We start from the raw sequence: 23,543 nt of genomic DNA on the forward strand, positions 1-23,543 counted from the left end.
CTGCAGTCTCAAGTGTATTTCTGCCTTAAACATAATGGAACCATGCACTGTAAAAGCCCTTAGCGACAGTCTTGCGAAATAAATTGAGTGGTTGAAGTCAAAACTCAAAAAAGGTTAAACTAGCGAATATGTGTATGTATATGTATACAGTGAATATGTATATTGCGTTTTCATTCCCACTGGTATGGTTCGAGGCAGTTGGTTTCCTCAAACCATTTGAAATGACTGAATGCTTGGCCCTTTTAATGCGATCTGAGAAACACAAACAAGTTGTGTTTGGTAAATACAAATACAGATGTGTGACAAAGGAGAAACCTGGTTGAGTGGAGAAAACTAATGCAGATGCTCCCATACAGGTGTCCTGCATGATAAAATTAAGCAATTAACTGAGGAAGCCCAGTTGACCTCTATTTTGGATCAAGATGATGAAAAAAATCTAAGGGACTTCAAAAGCGGGTTCATTTTTGGGGCACAGATGGCTGGAACTTCAGTCACAAAACCTGCTCAACTGCCTAGTGTTTCAATAGGAACAGTGACTAAAGCGACATTGTATTTAGATCTATTGGAAAGACATCAGTAAATAGGGTTGGGAATTGTGGTCAAAAGGGAACATTTGACAACCGTGATGCTTGGATGAGCAACTCTTCCTCAGGTGAGTGCGAATGTCAATGCAGGACGTGATCAGACTCAGAAAAAGAACTAGTCAGTTGACAACTTCATAGAGGCATATTCTAGGACTGCAGGGCATAAACCCCTCATTTCAAAGCCTGAATGCTTGACTCCTACACTGAGTGGGGTCCAGTAGCTCTGTTAATGCTGTGGTGGGCATTTTCCCGATCACCTTCATCCTATGATGAAATCTTTCTATCCTGACGGGAGTGGTCTCTTACAGGAAGACAGTACCCCCATCCACAGGGCACGAGGGGTCAGTGAACGGTTTGATGAGTATGAAAAAGATGTGCCTTCACAGTCACCAGATGTCAACCTATGGAAGGTTTTCGATGGACTTGCTAGAAAGCACTCCCAACCACTATCCTCAATACCAAATGAGGGAATACCTTTTCGAAGAAAGTTGTGCCATCTCTCCAGTAGAGTCCCAGGAACTTGTAGAATCTATGCCAATGCACATTTAAGCCGTTTTGCCGACTTGTGGTGGCCCAACACCTAAGTTACTAAGACACTTTATGTTGGTTCTTTAATTTGTCAGCCGTCTGCATGTGACACATCGATTCGAGCGATTATTTTCATAGGTAAATCGCCCCTGTGCCACCTGCACAATTTATCAGCACGGATGTACGCCAGTTCACAGTTATGAATAAAATACCATGCCAGGCCTTCTGGTGTTGCATTGGGATTAATCTACCCTTGCACATCTACCAGTTAGACAGGCGGCTGCTGAAATCGATTAAAATACGTTGAGTCACTATTGAATGTTGATGATCGCGTCATTTCTGCGCCCACCTGACTTTGCCGGGGAAGGTGGGGGAATTATGTGGGGTCGACAGTGTTTAGGACCCGGCATCACGTGTGGAGCGGTTGCAGCATGGAGACTGCAGGCACTGCGCAAGCATTGAATTAAATTCGCTTTATTTTCTCCACAATCCCACTGAAATGAACGGGCAGAGCGTAAGAACTACTGCAGGGACGTACCGATTATAACGGCGCTCCGCGTATTTCCTCTGCCTGATAAAATGGGATGTTTTTCTGCGTAACAGAAACGTGTAGTTAGTGACAACGCATCTATTTCTATCAATAGTTGAACATTTAAAGTTTCCTGCACATTTTCTTTATTTGATCTTTCGCTATTGCTCGACAGAGCTACAAGGTGTGGGATGCGATTGGGGACAAGTGGTGTTGGCACAGTCGAATTGTGACATTGCGCGGTGGCTGCGCTGACTGGTCAGTGAAAATCTGCACATTGCGGCTTGATCCAGACTCTGGTGGCTACCAGATTTAAACGCAGCCTCGCTTTACGTTATCCCGCAACTGCAGACTAGACTAGATCAATATACAACGTGCATGTTATGGTTTGTGATGCGCAGGAAAGCTAACCACTCCACTAGTCAGTAATAGTATATAACTATCGGACAACACATTTCATTGATCTGCTGACCCCATTCACGAAGCAGTCATGCCGTTATCACGCCTTCCTTGCAACATCATAATAGGTAAGTTATTTTTCCCCAGCCTTTTAGAAATATGTGTAGGCTACCTCTCCGCGAAAACAACGTTAAAGTAGCCACCGATGGATTATGTATTCTTGGTGTTTGTACTGACCAGCGGTTTACTACAGTGCATTGTTAATTTCATTGTTCGTAAATTGGCTGTCCAGATAAAATACTAAATATTATGTTTTGGACATGAACAAACATGACATGAACAGCCATAACTAATTATGTTCTTACGCGCAGAACTAGTTATGGTTGTTCATCCTGTCTATGCCAATAGGAGTGTTTTGTTATGATCCTTAATACGTCAAAAAGGTTAGTGGTGTATTTCCTTTGGCGTGTTGAGCTCATATCGGAACAATTCTGTGCACTTATTTCTGTGCCTAAATTAGTCCAATCGACATATAGCTAGGTTGCAATGGTTGGATGCGTTTGGCGGGTGTTAATTTATTAAATTGCCGCATCTCGTATAAACCTGGGCTTATCTCGTAGATTGTACACTTGGTGCATATCGTTAATTGCATATTTTTCCTTATGATTAATGTCTACCTGCAGAGTCGCATGATAGGCTATATAAGATCCAGAAGGAAAAAAAACGGATATAGCGTAACGCTCCAACAGGACTACAGTGATTTAAAAAAAAAAAAAAAAAAAAAAGCTAAACCAATCCAAAGGATGATAGTCGTTACACAAATGAGCAATACTGTATTCTTTTTTATTGATTTAATCAAATAGAACCTTAATTTATTCTCGATTTCTTTTTCTTTTTTTTAGCAATTGAGTTTTTTTTAGTCCTTTACAAGTTACGTACACTCGAATGGGGTGAATAAGCAATAGCTACGTCGGTCGAATTACTGAGAGAAGAGTCTCAAAAGAATTTTAAAAAGTACTGACAATGTATTGACTGTGCCAAAGGGAATTGTGTACCTGCTCACTGCACTCGCAATTGACTAATTGACAAATGAAGCACATTTAATTTAAAGGATGCGAGACGAGCACTGTATATAGTTTCCTAATTGGCTGTTTGTGCACTTTTTGCTGGTGTAGCGGTTGTGTTGGCATTTATATCTGCTGAATGTAGTGAAATCGGTGTAAGAGGCTCAGCATGAGACGGCATATGCCTACACTGAAGCTAAGAGCAAGCCACGAGGGCAGGAGGTCAATGGCGTATCGTCGGCACCATTAGGCTACACCGTGACTAGAGGAGCCCCCTGGATTTATGAAAAAACCATCAGTTTGCGTCTTAATTACCCTGCCCATAGAAAAAAAAAAACGCCCTGATTAATCTATACATGGAATTAAGACGCACTCCATTTCACACACTCGACAATTAAACGCAGTTGGAAGAACGTATGAATAGGTAAGGTAAGGGTATTAGGTTAGGACGGCTGAATCGTTGGCCATCTTCCATCAATCTACCAATGCACACTGAAGATTCAGACTGCATCGTGGGTACCTTTCCATCCCCACCCTCCATCATTCCCACCATTTATACTAACTCGGGTTATGGTATTTGTATGGTTTTATGTTGCATTTTAATGGTTTTATGTTTCTTTTCTGGTTGTTATTTATTCAGAATTAGCATTTTGGTGCTTGGTTATTTAGAAACTTTCAGTAGAGCTTTGATGATGTATCTTTACTCCCTGATATGGAAATGCTGTCAGCCAGGTGTGTCACTGTTGCTCATATTAATCAGGCTCTTAATCCACTCTGGATAATAGCGGCTGCTAAATTAAAGTAATGTAGATTCCAGTCTTTCAGGGTGAATGTTTTTTTTAATGGATATTTCTGGGGCAGAAATAATTGTCTGCTCTGTGAGCTTCACTAAAACCAGGTGATTTGCAATGCACTAATGCATTCCTTTTGATTAGACCAGCAGTTTATTAACTATGCTTGACTAGCCGGTCAAGAAATGTTTAGTGGGGATGATCATTGTAGCATTGTGGGACGAGCTGGAAATGTGAAGGACCTATGTTGAATGTTGAAAGAAACTATGAACCGAAACACCACTAGCTTAGGAGACAGACTCCCTTTACCAGAGTCCATCCTGTTGGGCCCATGAGTTTTCTGTGTTTAAGTGAATCGGCTGATGCCCCTTGCATGTCCATTCTTATAAAGCATGTTGGTGGACTAAACCTGGCTGCTGCACTCATTAAGAGAGGCGTATGAGTCTTCAGAGACTGCTCACGGTCCAGTGGGTTTAGGGAACAAGCCGGTGTGTTATCTTAATTTAAACTCTTTCCTTCGTTTCAGGGCCTTTGGCATTGTTTAAATCTGTCTGCCAGATATGTTTAGTCATGCATGCCGAGGATAAATGCTGCACCTTTTCTTTCTGCAGTCCCTGCCTCCACCATATAAAACGATTAGCTAGGCACAGATCTTTTTGTTTCTTCTGGGGATGTTCCAGCATGTCATTGCTAGACAAACATAAACCTGATATCGTTTGTCTCCACACTATGTGCTGGGGCATGTCTTGAATGAATAAGACGCTGTAACCAATGGCCATTCTGATGGGCCTGAGGTCTTAGGCCTGTTTCTGCCGCCCCTTTACAGCGTATATACTGTACAGTTATGTGCAGCTCAGGCCTGTCACACTGCATAAGCCAGGCAAACATTAAGTTATTGGTACCAACATCTGCTTGCTTCAGCACATTTGCATTTGTGTTTGGTCCAAAAAGTGGTATTGCGTCTGGCTGTATTGATGCCAAGCGCTTAAAAAAATACATCAAATGGATCCCTTTTGATGATTTGATTCCTGTTGGGAGTCATTTGCTTATGTGCGAAGATGATGCTCATTCGGGATGGATATTACTATGATTTTGGCTGCAGACTAACAGGACAAACTTCGTGTTATGGCAGTATTTTGCCACGGAAAGGTCAGGAGATGCTGGGTAATTCAGTTATGGCAGAGCGCCTATGAATCTGTCAGGGGAATGTGTGCTCGCCTGTCAGCTCTTTATTGTCTGCTGGTGAAGATTGAAGATCTCAGGAGGACTTGTGCTGATTGGTTGAAAATGTCTGTGCCAGTGTTCTGGAAGCAGAGTACCTGCAAGAGGCACCTGCTGCTAAAGGATTAGCTACATCCTGTTTTAATCTTGTTTGGTCATGAAAGAATGTGGTTGTTTTTTTCTCTCTTTTTGTAACCTCCCTCATAGTAGATGGTTTGATATTCGAATGCTTTTGTAATAAAAAAATAAATAACATTTGAGTGCAAAAATTATTAGAAAAAAGCAGTGTGTCTTTATTGGAGTTGTCTTCCTCCCATCCTGGGTTGTGTTAAACCCGAAATAAATCTCACTTTAGTGCCTCCTCTGTTGAAAATGGAAGTTGCTGGGTCGGATTGTTGCTATGCTGTTTGACGGACACGGAACTTATGTGTGTGTTTTTTTTGAGGGAATATTCAAACGTCATTTTTGGCCAGTGTTGACAGCCCTACCTCACGGTGCTGAGCTTCTGAACATGTTTCAGAATGGGGTGCCCAATGGGGCTATGAGTGCAGACTCTTGTGTGGCACCACGGTGTGACAGTGCTGACAGTCCCTGTGGACCTGGCGGGGCATCTGTAATTCACATTAAGAGGGGAAAAACGCTGTTCACACACTACACCGGCTGAGACACAGCGGTCTAGCAAAAACGGTTTACTAATCGGCTACACATAGTGCTCAGGTGAATAAGCGTAAACGGATCTAAAAGGCGACCGTTTCCACATCCATTAGCGTCATAACAGACATTAAAGGTCTTATATATTCTGAATGAAATTGATATGAGGTGAATGCATTCATTTTTTAACAGGCAATTAGCAAAAGAGCAATCTTAAAAAGTCCCAAGTTTATTACGAGCAATTTATAGGTAAATTAATGTGAAAAGCAGACCAAAGTGCTTCAGAGCAGTAAGAGCATCAGTACACATTAGTTTAAGTAACTGGTAGAACATTATTTACCCAAATGATCAAAGAAAATGACTCAAATTGACAAATTAATTTCGTCCAGAGAGACCGTTTGAAATTCAAATGTCTATTGGATTCTCTTTGGGGTAATTTCATGTCTCTGTCTCTCTTACAGTGTGGGCAACTTCATTTCATGCCAAAGGAATAAAAATATGTTTTGCCAAATAAAAATGACAGGACACTGACAATTTCTAGTCCAGGCTACTTACAGGGCTCATACACTGAATTATCTCAGTGCATAAAGCATAGGTTGTGATTAAAGGGTGGCTTGCCACTGCTAGTTTGTGGGTAAACAGTGAGCCCTAGGTACCCTTTAGTGGTAAGAAAATGGTGACCATTGTTCAGCTCAATGGTCTGTTCTCATCATTATATTATATTATAAATTGCTTAGTTTAGTAATGTTCTGAAGTTCGTGGATGCATTAATGAGGCATTGTGTAAAATGGAGACAAATAACACAGTTGCAGCAGGGGGCACTTCCGTGTGCATTGTCTAGCATGCCAGATTTGGGGGTAGATGAAAACCAGCTTGTACCAGTTTATCTCTGGGGTTGTTTCCTGTTGAAATAACTAATAAATGCAGGTCCTTAAAAAGATCCCAAAGTTATCTGTCAGTCTAGACAATGTGCCAAAGATCAGTAAGAATCCATCTTATGACATGACTGAGTGGTATAAACGCAGACTGCAAAACACAGGAAAATTGCTTCTCTTTTGTTGCCATATTTTTGTGAGCCCGATGAGTGTATTATAAAAAATTAAAAAGTGGAAAAGGAGAGCCTTTTAAATCTTTCCCGCTTATTCTTTCCCTGGGCTGAAGACATTGCTCAGGACTGCACACAGATGCACACACACCTCTTCTTCGGTCTCAGTAACAGTTGTCATAATATTGAGAGTAACGAGCACTGCAGGACCAGGAAGTGGGAAGGGGCGCCATATAAATCAGAGAAGCCAAAGCTAATGCGCGATGCGCAGTGTTCTGCAGCTTCTGCAGTCCTCCACAATCCCAGGGTCCTGGGATACCATGCGAGTGGGAAAGGTGCTTCATCTGTCCTGCTGGTGAGCCCCTCCTTCAAATGCACCCAGCCTTTACCAAAGGATATGTATCCTCAGACCACAAAGAAAGTGCCAATCAAAGGTGAAAAATGTCAAAATATAACCTCAGTTTTTAGAGAAATTAATCACTGGATCAGTGTTCTGTTTGGTGTAGGGAATGTTTTAGGGTGTGTGTGCGTGTATGTGTGTGTGTGTGTGGGGGGGGGGGGGGCGATTTCCAGGGGGCCAAGGGAGAGGTGGGAAAAACTTGAAGAATGGCATCGGTTTAAATAAACAACAGCAACAGCAAAATTAAGACAAAGTCAGCACGTTGCAAAATAATACATTATGTTAAACTAAGAATGAAACATTATCTCAGGAAGAAAGATGAACTAAATACATACCAGCCAAGTGAAATATTGTTTAATCTAGTTTGCTGCACTGTCTGGGCTACTCAGTGAAATGAATGAATGAAATATCGTGCACTGAAATGCTACCACTAGAGCCTTCTGTATTTTGGAAGGGTGTCCCCTGCACCCGTCCCATAGCTACAGGAATCATGACTTCTCTCAGGGGGGATTCATTGGCGTTCATGTTTCATCTGCCCGTGGACACTGCTTGGTCAGAGAGGAGCACGTAAATTATGGGATTGCTGTGACTAGGGTTACATTGAAATGTGGTTTATTGGTTCCTGAGGAGCAGCTGACAGTGACCCCCCCTAAGGACCAGCCCACTCTGACTCTCCATCATTTCGCTTATTGATTTCTTATGTTATTTATTTTAACTCTTTTCATTGTAAGTCACTGCTGTGCAAGGTTTCCTTTGATGTAGGCTATTTAATCACACTGTAGCAAATACAGTGGACATACAATCGCTTGCGTAGTATGTTACATGTCCATGTTAGCTAATCCAATGCTAGTTTACCAGCTGCTACCCACTATCTCAACACTGAGCAGCAAATATCCCTGTCTTCCATGCAAAATTTCCCAAAAATCACCATAGTCAGGAAAATCGCGAGCATCGTTGGGCTGAATGGCCTGTTCTCGTCATTGTATTATATTATATTATGTTATGTTATGTCCCAAGACTTGTTCCCAGGTCATCTACAGTACATAAAAAAACTGTATTTTGAAACAATAATTACTTGGAATAATGTTAAAAATATGTTAAATATTTACTACAATAAACAGAAGAGCCTGTTAGCTAGCAGGAAACTGACAGGCAAGGGGTGTAATCAGTCTTGCCTTCCTTAGTTTTTGTTGACATACTTGTTTTGACTTCTTTATCATAAAAAAGCAATAAAAAAGAACATTCTGGTTCAACAAAACAAGTAAAACACAAAACAAAATCACATCAAATCAATAAAAGGTTTACAAGGACAAGCAACAAGTAATGTAGCAAGCAACATCTGTAAAAAATAATTACACATTGTAAGTTGGAGACAGAAGAGAGCTTGATTTTGCATACAGGCCATAGGCTATGGTGAAAGCCTGATTTTCTCCTGCATTTAGCCATTGCTAGTGAACTATCTACATTGTCTTTCAATCCAGGCTGGTTTTTAGAGACTTGACATTTATTATATTAGCTGTAATAATGTAAAAAAGGTGGCTTGTCAAAAATAAAGCAGAGGTGACTAAAGATACAAAGAATCCCAATGTTTTTCTCTGATAGAGGAAGTATTTTCCCTTACTAAACCCACAGAGGATAAAGAAACACTATGTATCTTATTAAAAAGAATCTAAGTAGCAACATGCAGTACACTCAGGAGACACTGTAGTCCGGTTGGGTCCTCATGACTGAACGAGTGGAGGTGGGCTGTGAGATGCTTCTCTGGCTGTAGCTGACCTGCTGTTAAAATGTGAGAACCTGTTCCATATAGGCTACCAGGTGTGCGGTGAGATCCGGCATCGGCTGCCGAAAACATTACTCATTATGTGGGTTCCCAGAATTCCCTGAATACTGTTTTTGAGCTGGAGTGTATAATTCAACAAAAATGAGATGCGCCGGTGTTGTGGTCCACTCCAGTTCAGTTCAGTCAGTTCAGTGCATCAAGTTTGTTCCCTGAGAAAATAAATTCATCTTCACTGAACACTGTGGGCATTTAAAAAAAAATGTTTTTGTTGAATTTCATGAATTGGAATGGAATTGACCCCCAACCCTGATACACACCGAGTTTGAGCGTCCCTGCTCCGTACACTCCGCTTCTGTGGACTCGGAACTCTGGGGCCGCACTGAGAAGGAGAGAAGGGCTGGAATTGATTGGCCTAAATCACAGCCTGGCACATTCTCTGCAGTCTGGAAGCCATTGGTCTGCCACTTGTCCAGTCCCTTTGGTAGCAGTGTAAGAGCAAACTTACGGGCATCACACAGTCCTTTTGAGATCATTTTCCGCCTTTTGCAGGATACAGAGAATGAAAAGCTTGGAATTACAGGGTCATATCTACAGAGTGTATGCTATAGTTTTGGAATATCAAGCTTTTGAACTTCAAAATCCCAGTCGACATTTGAGTCTTTTCTTTACCCTCGTCTGAATGCCACCCCAAAAAGGGCTGAGGGAGTGCTGGAGCAGTCACAGAATCGGGGCTAAAATATTATACAAAGCCTCAAAGGAGAAAGATGAGCCAGGGCATTGATGCCAGCAGGAACATGTACCGTGTAGTGTATTCGGTGTTATATTTAGCCTGTGTATTCTGTAGTGTGTTTGGTGTTGTATTTAGCCTGTGTATTCTGTAGTGTGCTCGGTGTTGTATTTAGCCTGTGTAGTGTGTACGGTGTTGTATTTAGCCTGTGTATTCTGTAGTGTGTGCGGTGTTGTATTTAGCCTGTGTAGTCTGTAGTGTGTTCGGTGTTGTATTTAGCCTGTGTGTTCTTTACTGTGCTGTGTAGTGTGTTCGGTGTTGTACTTAGCCTGTGTGTTCTTTACTGTGCTGTGTAGTGTGTTCGGTGTTGTATTTAGCCTGTGTATTCTGTAGTGTGTTCAGTGTTGTATTTAGCCTGTGTATTCTGTAGTGTGTTCAGTGTTGTATTTAGCCTGTGTATTCTGTAGTGTGTTCGGTGTTGTATTTAGCCTGTGTAGCCTGTAGTGTGTGCGGTGTTGCATTTAGCCTGTGTAGTGTGTTCGGTGTTGTATTTAGTCTGTGTATTCTGCAGTGTGTTTGGTGTTGTATTTAGCCTGTGTATTCTGCAGTGTGTTCGGTGTTGTATTTAGCTTGTGTGTTCTTTACGGTGCTGTGTAGTGTGTTCGGTGTTGTATTTAGCCTGTGTAGTGTGTTCGGTGTTGTATTTAGCCTGTGTAGTGTGTTCGGTGTTGTATTTTGCCTGTGTAGTGTGTTTGGTGTTGTATTTAGCCTGTGTAGTGTGTTTGGTGTTGTATTTAGCCTGTGTATTGTGTTCGGTGTTGTATTTAGCCTGTGTATTCTGTAGTGTGTTCAGTGTTATATTTAGCTTGTGTGTTCTTTACGGTGCTGTGTAGTGTGTTCGGTGTTGTATTTAGCCTGTGTAGTGTGTTTGGTGTTGTATTTAGCCTGTGTATTCTGTAGTGTGTTCAGTGTTGTATTTAGCCTGTGTGTTCTTTACTGTGCCGTGTAGTGTGTTCGGTGTTGTATTTAGCCTGTGTAGTGTGTTCGGTGTTGTATTTAGCCTGTGTATTCTGTAGTGTGTTCAGTGTTGTATTTAGCCTGTGTGTTCTTTATGGTGCTGTATAGTGTGTTTGGTGTTGTATTTAGCCTGTGTAGTGTGTTTGGTATTGTATTTAGCCTGTGTATTCTGTAGTGTGTTCGGTGTTGTATTTAGTCTGTGTATTCTGCAGTGTGTTCGGTGTTGTATTTAGCCTGTGTAGTGTGTTGGTGTTGTATTTAGCCTGTGTATGTGTGTGTTCGGTGTTGTATTTAGCCTGTGTATTCTGTAGTGTGTTCAGTGTTGTATTTAGCTTGTGTGTTCTTTACGGTGCTGTGTAGTGTGTTCGGTGTTGTATTTAGCCTGTGTAGTGTGTTTGGTGTTGTATTTAGCCTGTGTATTCTGTAGTGTGTTCAGTGTTGTATTTAGCCTGTGTGTTCTTTACTGTGCCGTGTATGTGTGTTCGGTGTTGTATTTAGCCTGTGTAGTGTGTTCGGTGTTGTATTTAGCCTGTGTATTCTGTAGTGTGTTCAGTGTTGTATTTAGCCTGTGTTTCTATTTATGGTGCTGTATTAGAGTGTGTTTGGTGTTGTATTTAGCCTGTGTAGTGTGTTTGGTATTGTATTTAGCCTGTGTATTCTGTAGTGTGTTCGGTGTTGTATTTAGTCTGTGTATTCTGCAGTGTGTTCGGTGTTGTATTTAGCCTGTGTAGTGTGTTTGGTGTTGTATTTAGCCTGTGTATTCTGTAGTGTGTTCGGTGTTGTATTTAGCCTGTGTATTCTGTAGTGTGTTCAGTGTTATATTTAGCTTGTGTGTTCTTTACGGTGCTGTGTAGTGTGTTCGGTGTTGTATTTAGCCTGTGTAGTGTGTTTGTTGTTGTATTTAGCCTGTGTATTCTGTAGTGTGTTCGGTGTTGTATTTAGCCTGTGTATTCTGTTGTGTGTTCAGTGTTGTATTTAGCCTGTGTGTTCTTTACTGTACCGTGTAATGTGTTCGGTGTTGTATTTAGCCTGTGTAGTGTGTTTGGTGTTGTATTTAGCCTGTGTATTCTGTAGTGTGTTTGGTGTTGTATTTAGCCTGTGTATTCTGTAGTGTGTTCGGTGTTGTATTTAGCCTGTGTATTCTGTAGTGTGTTCAGTGTTATATTTAGCTTGTGTGTTCTTTACGGTGCTGTGTAGTGTGTTCAGTGTTGTATTTAGCCTGTGTAGTGTGTTTGGTGTTGTATTTAGCCTGTGTATTCTGTAGTGTGTTCGGTGTTGTATTTAGCCTGTGTAGTGTGTTTGGTGTTGTATTTAGCCTGTGTATTCTGTAGTGTGCTCGGTGTTGTATTTAGCCTGTGTAGTGTGTTTGGTGTTGTATTTAGCCTGTGTATTCTGTAGTGTGTTCGGTGCTGTATTTAGCCTGTGTATTCTGTAGTGTGTTCAGTGTTGTATTTAGCCTGTGTGTTCTTTACTGTGCTGTGTAGTGTGTTCGGTGTTGTATTTAGCCTGTGTAGTGTGTTCGGTGTTGTATTTAGCCTGTGTATTCTGTAGTGTGTTCAGTGTTGTATTTAGCCTGTGTGTTCTTTATGGTGCTGTGTAGTGTGTTCGGTGTTGTATTTAGCCTGTGTAGTGTGTTTGGTGTTGTATTTAGCCTGTGTATTCTTTGCTGTTCGGTGCTGTATTTAGCCTGTGTATTCTGTAGTGTGTTCGGTGCTGTATTTAGCCTGTGTATTCTTTGCTGTTCGGTGCTGTATTTAGCCTGTGTATTCTTTGCTGATCCACGAAGATCATTTTATATTGTGAGCCTCAGGGCTGACTCATTTCCGTTGTGCACTGAATTTCTGCCCTGCTCTGTTCAATCTCTGAGGGGCAGAGACAGCGTGTGCAGAGAGAGCGTCAGAGCGGAGACAGAGCGTGCGGAGAGAGCGTCAGAGCAGAGACAGCGTGTGTGGAGAGAGCGTCAAAGCGGAGACAGCGTGTGCGGAGAGAGCGTCAGAGCGGAGACAGAGCGTGCGGAGAGAGCGTCAGAGCAGAGACAGCGTGTGTGGAGAGAGCGTCAGAGCAGAGACAGAGCATGCGGAGAGAGCGTCAGAGCAGAGACAGCGTGTGCGGAGAGAGCGTCAGAGCGGAGACAGCGCGTGTGGAGAGAGCGTCAGAGCAGAGACAGCGTGTGCGGAGAGAGCGTCAGAGTGGAGACAGTGCTTGTGGAGAGAGCGTCAGAGCAGAGACAGCGTGTGCAGAGAGAGCGTCAGAGCGGAGACAGAGCTTGTGGAGAGAGCGTCAGAGCAGAGACAGCGTGTGCGGAGAGAGCGTCAGAGCAGAGACAGCGTGTGTGGAGAGAGCGTCAGAGCGGAGACAGAGCGTGCGGAGAGAGCGTCAGAGTGGAGACAGTGCGTGCTGGCAAAGCCTTTCATTTGAAAGGCAGCGGTGGGAAGTCAGTTAGAGCCGCAGTTGTGCAAAATTCGCTCGCTGCGCAAGATAAGGGAAGGAAATCGAATAAGGGCAGGGTGGGGTGGGGGAGTAGCGGGGAGAGTGCAATGACCACGCAGGTTCAGCCTCGTTGCTCAGTTTTTTTTTTTTGTTTTTTTTTTTAAACAGCGCGCAGATGGAAAGTATCCAGAAGTATCACAGGGGGGGAAATTGCAGAGGGTTGCGTTGGCACGGAGCCTGGGGCTATTTCTCCCACTCTCGTTTGAGTCAGGCTTCATTTAGCCACAGATACAAGACGGCCGGCACTTCGGTAAATACATTTCTAGCCATCGACCTCAGAAAGCATAAGAACAGCTTTTTAATAGGTGTACAGTCCTTCCCTTTCCACTGCTAGAAGGAAGTATTTTAAAAGGCCTTTGTTTGAAGTGAAACACACGCCACAATTCGGCAGTAAGCATGCAAACTGTGCACAGTACAGCGGCCTGCATTACAAATGCAATCCCCTGAACCAAGCTTTGAAGCCAAGCTTCCCAGTGCCGTTGTCAACCCTCGGGCAGAGCCACGCTTGGGGAGGAAAATGTTTCTTAACTAGCTTGAAAGCTCCCCATGCGATGAATGCACCTCAAGGCACCATGACTCTGCATTAAAGCTGCAGCCTAGTGTGGAATGAGAGGGGGATCCGTTTCCCCGCGCGACGGGCGCGTACATCCAAGGAGAGGGACAGAGGACGTCTGTGACATTGTGTGTGTCTAGTCTCAGCCAATCAGATTCTCAGTGGAAGGATAGCTCTGATTGGGCAGTTAGGGTTAGGGCTAGGAACACATGCACAAACCAGGCAAGCTGGGGAGGTGGGAGAACAGCCCTTTTGATGCACAGCAGCTGGTCGTCACTCAGGGGGTGTGGCTGTCTGCCCCAGGTTTGTCTGGGACCTGGAGTTCTCCCTTTCCCTTCAGAATGGAGCAAACAATGGAGCTGGAGGGAACACTGGAGAGAAATTAATGCACTCGAGTACTAGCGGGTTCAACTACTTGACATGTGGACCAATATTGTTCTGGTTGCAGGGAGAAATGTAACACATTTGTGTTCCTGTTCTTGGAGGCGTCTGACCTGTTTTAACAAAGACAAACGAAAGGAAACAAGAAGACAGACTTACACGCCAAACAGGCTGGATATTATCCCGGGAGTGAGATAATTGAGCGAAGATTTGATCGCACGGCTTGCATTTGAAATGGCCCACCGTGCTCTGCCTGTTCCCCACGCACGCTGTTTATCACACCGATTAACGGGAACGGGCTGTGGGAGGCTCTTTGGGCAGGCTCTGGGGAGGGGGCGTGGGAGGCTCTGGGGAGGGGGCTGTGAGAGGCTCTGGGGAGGGGCGGTGGGAGGCTCTGGGAGGGGCGGTGGGAGGCTCTGGGAGGGCGTGGGAGGCTCTTGGGAGGCTCTGGGGAGGGGCGGTGGGAGGCTCTGGGGAGGGGGCGTGGGAGGCTCTGGGGAGGGGCTGTGGGAGGCTTTTGGGCAGGCTCTGGGAGGCGGTGGGAGGCTCTGGGGAGGGGGCTGTGGCAGGCTCTGGGAGGGGGCGGTGGGAGGCTCTGGGGAGGGGCGGTGGAGGCTCTGGGAGGGGGCTGTGGGAGGCTCTTTGGGGCAGGCTCTGGGGAGGGGCTGTGGGAGGCTCTGGGGAGGGGGCTGTGGGAGGCTCTTGGGGGCAGGCTCTGGGGAGGGGCTGTGGGAGGCTCTAGGGGAGGGGGCTGTGGGAGGCTCTGGGGAGGGGCTGTGGGAGGCTCTGGGGAGGGGACTGTGGCAGGCTCTGGGAGAGGGCGGTGGAGGCTCTGGGGAGGGGCAGTGGGAGGCTCTGGGGAGGGGGCGGTGGGAGGCTCTGGGGAGGGGGCGGTGGGAGGCTCTTCAGGCAGGCTCTGGGGAGGGGGCTGTGGAGGCTCTGGGGAGGGGCTGTGGGAGGCTCTTTGGGCAGGCTCTGGGGAGGGCTGTGGGAGGCTCTTGGGCAGGCTCTGGGGAGGGGGCTGTGGGAGGCTCTGGGGAGGGGGCTGTGGGAGGCTCTTTGGGCAGGCTCTGGGGAGGGGGCTGTGGGAGGCTCTGGGGAGGGGGCTGTGGGAGGCTCTGGGGAGGGGGCTGTGGGAGGCTCTGGGGAGGGACTGTGGCAGGCTCTGGGGAGGGGGCGGTGGGAGGCTCTGGGGAGGGGGCAGTGGGAGGCTCTGGGGAGGGGGCTGTGGGAGGCTCTGGGGAGGGGGCTGTGGGAGGCTCTGGGGAGGGGGCTGTGGCAGGCTCTGGGGAGGGGGCGGTTGGAGGCTCTGGGGAGGGGGCTGTGGCAGGCTCTGGGGAAGGGGCGGTGGGAGGCTCTTCAGGCAGGCTCTGGGGAAGGGAACCGTTCGGCCTTCGGGTGGTGCTGGGCTTAGCGGGACCGGCGGGAAAGACGGAACACAGTAAGGAGCGGAGCATTTGCAGGCAGCGCACGCTGTTATTACGCTCAGCGCACAGCGGGGGCCTGTCTGCACTCAGAGTCTCAGCCCTGGGGAACCCGAGGCACGGCTTGCTGGCGGGGTGCTGTTCACCCGCAGCATGGACCCTTGGCATGGCCCCCGGGGGCCTGTGAGGGCAGGATTGAGGGGAAGGTGATTGGCCCTTGCCAAAGCGGTGTGCAAACACGCTCTGAGCTGCGGGGGGCTTGATGCTGCCTGGGACGGTTTGGCCACGTGTCACATTTGGAAGAGGCGAGCTCTTTCTGCCCGCTGGGGGCGGGACTTGTTGTCAGGGTTCGGCGTGTGCCTCAGACACTTCAGCCTCTGTTTAGAGCTGCAGCTTCCCCGCCTGCCCGTGGAAAGCCTCCGGGTGCTCAGATTTTACTCAGCACTCAATCCACCAGTTAAAGCAGTCGATTCTGCACCTCACCTCGTTTCTTCATTCTGAATCGGTTGCTTATTAAGGCTATTTGTTTTTTATTTAACCTTAATTTATGCAGGGTAAGTTGACTGAGCACACCAGCCCATTTACTCCAATACCCTGTTAACCCCCCCCCCCCCCTCAGCCAGATCTCTACTTGTAGTGAGTGCAGAGCTATAGCCCAAACTATTACGCATGCTCCAGGTACCTGCTTTACTATGGACTACAACGGGGCGGGTACTTACAGTCCATAGGCAGGTGTCAGAGAACACCTGTCCCAGGTTGCCACACCTACTGAATACAAACACAGGGGCTAGGCTTACTTATTGGCTGGAAAGAGGATGATCTTACTCGCTAGAAAGCTATCCACTAAAGAAAGAAAATCTTGGCTTCTATGTTCAGTTATTTTACTGCTGAAGTGCTAAAAAGAAAATGCCGATTGCATGGGTTTAACATAACTACTATTTGAATAACTGTGATTTATACAGTTGACCAGTAGCAAGCTATTTCAGACATGGCCATGACTTATATTTTCAATATTTTTATATTTACTTTTATTTAAAATATTTGGCAATAACAGACATTTCTATAGAAAACTGGTGGTGAGAGAGTGGGGGAGTGGAGACTAAGTTGAAAGCCTGGCAAGGAGAAATGATATTCTCTCATACGAGAGCAGATACGGATAATCTACAAATTCCAATAAATTTTCGGACAAAAATATCACGCTTGTCTCTTTTCATTCATTGCTGGTTGCCATTGCTTTTCTAAGCAACACACCAACTGCAAAACGACCTGCTTGACTTGCCATTTTAGTGGAATACAGACTGAAGTAGCCTGTGAGGGCCTGAGAAATCAATTTGCAGTATTATGTTACCAGTTCTACTGCCAGTTAAAAATGAAATGTTTTCAATGTAGGGTTTTAGTTACTTCACGTGTAGTTACACTGTCTACAAGGTTGGGGTCAGTTAATTGAGCTTCTTACTTGGCCTGTAGCAGGAATAAAATCTGTGAGCCATGCTGTTCTTTACATTGCGCTGGTATATCAGATAGACTGATCAGGCTCTCTCTACATGGACAGCAGATGCTGACTAATCAGAATCCTCCTAGGCTGGGTAGACAAAAGCAAGTATAGATATAGCACTCTCACTCAGTGGTCTCCCATTCCTCGATTAAGAGAGTATGTGAAAGAAGCTGAAGTATTTAAATGGAAACTTAATGTCTAATAATACAGCATGTGAGCCGGCTACATAAGTATTTGTTAACAGCAGATTAATAAATACATTTCTCTAAAGTTACTGGAAATGAGCATTTAAGTGCTGCTTTTTAAAAACGTTATTCCCAGGGGAGAACGCCCCTGGACCCCCTAAGCACTGATGTGTCAAATCACCCCTAAGTCTCCTTTTACTAAGTTTGAAGAGATTAACCATCTTAAGTCTTTCCTCGTAGCTTTTAGCTTTCATACCAGGAATCAGTTTGGTTAATTCTTTGAACCTTCCAGAGCCTGTATGTTTCTTTTGTATGGTCCCCAGAACTGCATACAATACTCCACGTGTGGACTAACAAATGTATTGTATAAGATAAGTATAACTTCCTTGGATTTATACTCAATACTTTTGGCTATATATCTCAGCATCCCGTTGGCCTTTTTGGCTGGACCACAACAGTGGGGCCAGCCCTACAAACGCGAATGTCTGTGACTGACTGACTGACTGACTGACTGATGGAGTTACACCGCGCATGTCTGTGACGTTGGCCGGTTCCAGGTTTTAACCTGGTTTAGTTTTAGCTACCATTTAAACTGACTATGATGGGAAGATATCTAAATGAAGAGGAATAAACTAGTAGTTTAAATTGAATCGAGACACGCATGAAAGAAGCTCGTCGGTACCTTATCAAATGCTTTTTGGAAATCTGTGAATGTAATATCATAAGCTTTGTTATAGTCAAGACACTTGGGAGTTTCTTCAAAGAATAGGCCTACCATAAGATTTGTCAGGCATGACCTTCCCTTGTGAGAACCATGCTGGCTATCCCTTAGGATGTTGTTATTTTCCAGAAGCACTTCTAACTTGTCTCCAATGATAGATTCCAGTATTTTAGATGTGATGCAAGTGAAACTGACAGGCCGGTTGTTTCCTGGATCAGTACAGTCCCCTTTCTTTTACATTGGTATTATTTTACCTCGCTTCCAGTCCTCAGATATTTCTTAGCTAGGTAGGTTTGACTAGGAATTTTTGTGTTTTAACAATAGTCTGTAAAAAAAAGTCAACCCCCCCCCCCCACCCACTTCCTCAACCACAAATAGGGACCCCCCCCCGCATAACTGGTCACTCAATTCAAGCACTGCTAACATGCTTATTACAGCAGTAGCAAAACACAAGCTAATCTTAGCCAACTTGAGCCCTGAGTTTGATTACAATACAGTATCAAGCATGGTGAAGCTGGCTGGCTAGCACTATAATTAAAAAGAGTGGGCCTACTCATTTTAGTTTTTTTAGTAGCCTCGATGTGTCTACTGTTGGGTTTGGCTGACATTTTTCGGTGATGACTGATTGCACGGTGATCTTTGGTACACCTTTCACTGCAATGTCCCAAACATTATGGTGCCTTGAAATGTGGGTGGATATAACTTCTAATATGCACTTTGATTGGTCTCTGACCAGTTCTGGTTCCTAACATCAGTCATATTCTGTTGAACATGTAAGATCACATTTTCATGATCATAAATAATAAAAAATAAATTTGACACTTTCGTAAGGAATTTTTTGGGTATTATATTATAATAGTATTTTGGAGGGAGAAATTTGCTTTGATTTTGTATGGAAGTGTATGTTCATGGTCAAATGGAATGATTTTACATGAATTTCTGAAATTAGGTATTTTTGAGATTGTGAAATGATAAACTTGCTTTAATTGATAATATGTGTCATACATACTGTATTATGATATGACATGTTGTTTTCTGTTTATGCTGTTGTTTGTCTGTGTTCAGGGTGTATGCTGTTATTGCCATTGTCTCTTCAGGGTTTATGCTGTTCTTGCTTGTGTCTGTGTTCAGGTTCTAAGCTCTTCTTGCTGTTGTCTGTGTTCAGGGTCTATGCTGTTCTTGCTGTTTTGTGTGTTCAGGTTCTAAGCTCTTCTTGCTGTTGTCTGTGTTCATGTTCTAAGCTCTTTTCACTGTTGTCTGTGTTCAGGGTCTATGCTGTTCTTGCTTGTGTCTGTGTTCAGGGTCTATGCTGTTCTTGCTGTTGTGTGTGTTCAGGTTCTAAGCTCTTCTCGCTGTTGTCTGTGTTCAGGGTCTATGCTGTTCTTGCTTGTGTCTGTGTTCAGGGTCTATGCTGTTCTTGCTGTTGTGTGTGTTCAGGTTCTAAACTCTTCTTGCTGTTGTCTGTGTTCAGGTTTTACGCTGTTGTTTCTGGTGGCCTGTGACACCACTGGTCCAGACCCAGCGCTTCTCTCTGCCTCCCTGGACCCCCCGCTGTCCCCCCAGTCTGGGGTGCTGGATGAGGGGGGTAAGATGGCCTCGCTGACTGAGGGGGGGAAGATGGCCTCGCTGACTGAGGGGGGGAAGATGGCCTCGCTGGATGAGGGGGGGAAGATGGCCTCGCTGGATGAGGGGGGTAAGATGGCCTCGCTGGATGAGGGGGGTAAGATGGCCGCACTGGACCCTGACGGGCCCGCTACCCTGAGCTTCCTGGGTGGCTCCCAGGAGTCCGGCTTCTCCAGCGAGGAAGCAGAGGACCCCAAAGCCCTCCAGTCCCAGTACTTCTGGGATGAGGTTGGGGAGGTCAACGGCACCAATTTGGACCCGGACTCCACTGACGGTATGTGACAACAGCACACCTACCCAGGAGTCTTCTTTCATAATGTGTGTATTATGCTCTAGTGCCCCTGTGTCTGTGTGGGTTTCCTCTGGGTACTCCGGTTTCCTCTCACAGTCCAAAGACATGCAGGTAGGCTAATTGGAGACTCTAAATTGCCCATAGGTGTGAGTGTGTGTGGTGAATGGGGTGTGTGCCCTGATTTTGGTGACCTGTCCAGGGTGTGTTCCTGCCTCTCTTCAAATGCATGCTGGGATAGGCTACAGCACCCCCCGCGACCCTGACCAGGATAAGCAGGTACAAGTAATGGATGGTTGAATGTATCCTCTAGGGTTCTCTGGTAAATATTTATCTTAGGACAGAAGTGCTGATCTAGGATCAGTTTTACCTTTGACCTCATAATGCATATGGTTAGGATATGGACAGGGGAAATCTTGTCCTAGATCAGCACTCTATCTGAGAAACACATACAACCTTTTTCCTGAATGCAGCATTTCTTAACATAATCTAGCCCCCAGGAGGAAGTAGTTGAAGGTTTGCTGTTAATCAGCTGCCAATTTAGGCCTTGAAAACAATGTGTGTGAATGCTTAAGCTAATCAGTGTGTTAAACTAATGCACTGGAAGCCAGCAGAACCTGTGGATCTCCAGGTTTGGAGTTGGAGATCCTGAACATAAATGCTTTTGGAGGAGTGTCATGGACAGACGTTTCCTTCAGCACTCCATATACTGCTAGTGGCTCTTTCCTCAAATATCACTTATGAATCTCTTCAGGTGTTTCTTAGGAGGGGTTTTATGTAACTTACTAGGTTGTGTGAAATTTTTTGTAAACTAGCTTTTTTGTGGGCGGTCTTGGGCTAAAGATAATAGACCATGTATTTGCAGCCTGCTGTCTTTATACGTGATGATTCACTTTTCCATGAACTCAATATTCCTCGTCAGACAGAAAAAACTAAGTTAACAAAAAGGGGGCAGGGAAGCTTTGTGGATCAGTCCACAGTTGAAAAAAAGAGTCACTGGTATGTTTTAGAGATCATTCTCAGCTGTCATAATACTGCTATTTGGGTGACAAATCAAAGCCCAGTCTTGCAGGACAGGCATGATGACAGGTCTCTTCCCCTGAATGTCAAAGCAGTCATTTGAGCTGAAGAGGCAGTGATGGAAATGGCTATTCAGCTTCATTAGATCACATTAATATTCATCTCACTCCAGCCTCCCTCTTGCAATTACTGTTTGAGCAGCTGATTGTCCTGGATGCAGAAGTGAATCTGCGGGCCCAAAGTCCTGCGTAGTGCAGTAGATGTCTGGAGGTTTGGCAGGAAGGTATGTGATCAGACTGCTGTGGCACCGAAGCCAGCCATTCACAGGACGGGAGGGACACACGCGTTGAAGAGCCGAAAACGTGGCTCGCTATAAAAAGATTTGCCCGTATTGTAAACACTTTGAATCACAGAGGCAAGTAACATACGCCATATTCAGAGCATACGCATTTTATTCCAGCAAATTTAATGTGGGGGTGCGGTTGCCCGGTTCAGCGTTAGTATTGTCTCGCCCGCATGCTCGCCGTCACAGAGCTGGGAAAATTTTGCTGCGCTCCGCAGATGGTGGGCTTTGTCCCCCCCGCCACCCCCCACCCCGTCTCTCCCCCCAGACGGGCTTTAAATGGGATTCCTTCTGCGGGAAGTCTGCTGCAGTCAGCTTACTGACTTAAGCAGCACAAGCACTTTAATCCTTCTTGGGAGAGGGGGACCTTTTTTTTGTGCGATGCAGGTTGTGTTTGTTCTTTTTTTCATCGCTGTGCCTGTGCCCTGTTTACTCTGAAAGTAATCCCCCCACCCAGCCTGGCCTCCAAACAGGTGGACAAAGGGATCTGCAGGTCTGCAGTGTGTCTGTGATGCTCCTGCTGTCAGTGGTTAGGTAACCACACCAAACCACACACTCTCAGAAATAAAGTCACAGGGGAGGTACATTTTTGTTCTTTAGAGAACGAAATATTGAATTGAGAATGAATTCTCAAATATTGTACCCTGAATGTACAACAACGTTCTATTTGGGTACTGATAAGTACCTTTTATGAGCAAAAAAGGTACAAATAAATTGGGTACTGCTGGCTAGGGGGCGCAGTTTTATGTACCCTTAGGGTGCCACCACAGTGCCAAGCGTACCTTTTATACCTTTTGTCTGAGTGGATCAGCCGCAGCACCAGCCCCTCTCTTTGGTTTGGTACTGCTTTTAAGGTCTCTGCTGTGGTGTGCTACATTCCCCGTGCATATGTTAGCTCACACTTTGTGTCAGTCTGTTTAATTGGCTGCAAGGGGAGAGCGAGTTGTTGTGGGAATGATTGGCTGTTAGAATATTAACAGGATTCCCGCTGTGGCTCTGTCATGGGAGTGGGGTGGGGTGGGGAGGGGAGGGGAGGGGAGGGGGGGCGGGGGGGTGGGCAGCCCAAGCAATCTGACAACATCAGATTTCGGGTTAGTTAGCACTAATCACACCTTCCTCTTTGTGCAGACTCGGTAACGTCACAAAAAAAACATTTTTTTGCTTCTTCTGATAATTTCATCAGAATAATGCATTCAAAATGGCCAAATTCAGTTTAAACCGTAAAAACGGTGGGCCTCTTTCCTCACAAGCTAAAACTGTGACAGTCTCCCTTGATGTCCTCCTGGTTTTTGTCTTGTAACCATATTGTAATCTGTTTTATCCTAATTGGGTATGCCCAGTCATATCTGTCTCATACAGGAGCTGTGAAACTCTGCTCTGACAGCTGTCAGTTTTACTGGCTTCACTCAGCTTCACTCACTTTGTTCTTACATCTAGTGACATTTCAGAACCTCTAGTAATAAGATCATTTGTTCGTTTATTAATTGCATGGATAGGCCGAGAAGCCTAATGTCCCTAGTAATGCTGCTTCTTTAACTGCAAAGCCTAATCAGCTCATTTGCATTATTTATATTTCAAATAAAACAGTCGCTTACAGCTTTTAGGATTCCTTCTAGATACAGAAAATATGATTTGACCTGTATCTGGGATATTCCCCAATTTTAGAGAAGGTTTATGCAAATTATTATGTATCTATTGTATGCCGAGCGTAAATGTAAGTGAAGTGTGCTGAAAGCATACGGTATGATTGGTTCACTGATGGACATGTCTAACATGCCAAAAAAGATTTTAAAGGCGATGCAGAGATACAGGCTATACATAATATATTTTGAAATGTGGAAATGTGAACTTGGGTTGGATTTTTAAAATAGCAATTCTACAAAACTTTTAATACAAAAATCCTTAAGTAAACTAGTGACCTAGTTTTTTAGATGAGAAAGTACTATATTACTGGAAAAGATTTCTGAAATAATTCTTCTCATTATCAGCTTTATGAGAAAGAAATGATAGAAATGCTCTTTATACTTTAGCTGAATATCTTTCATATCTAATAGCTTAGTATGATGGAAATATGCTATAATAATGTTTTTGAAATTGCAAGACACTTTGTGAAGCTATAAATGCATTAGGTAATTGTTAAGAGATCAACATTAATGGAATTGAGGGTTTGAAAAAATATTAAAAACTTTCTAGAAGTTTGCTGCACAAGTGACACTTTGTCAACCCCCGCCCTTCTGCCACACTCCTTGGTTACTGTTGTTAGGTAGGACAAAACATTTG

The 23,543-nt window shown here is 44.8% G+C and overlaps 1 protein-coding gene across 1 annotated transcript in view; it reads left to right on the forward strand.

Annotated features, from left to right (window-relative positions):
* Positions 1-54: 54 nt before the first annotated feature.
* The window catches only part of podxl2 (podocalyxin-like 2), a 54,820-nt gene continuing 31,331 nt past the window's right edge, over positions 55-23,543 (forward strand). The window contains exons 1-2 of the mRNA XM_064304502.1: positions 55-2,168; positions 19,460-19,885. Coding sequence (XP_064160572.1) covers positions 2,132-2,168; positions 19,460-19,885 — 463 coding nt within the window. The 5' untranslated portion in view covers positions 55-2,131. The remainder of the gene's footprint in view (positions 2,169-19,459; positions 19,886-23,543) is intronic.

Source organism: Anguilla rostrata, chromosome 13 (genome assembly GCF_018555375.3).
Source record: "Anguilla rostrata isolate EN2019 chromosome 13, ASM1855537v3, whole genome shotgun sequence".
NCBI lineage: Eukaryota > Metazoa > Chordata > Actinopteri > Anguilliformes > Anguillidae > Anguilla > Anguilla rostrata.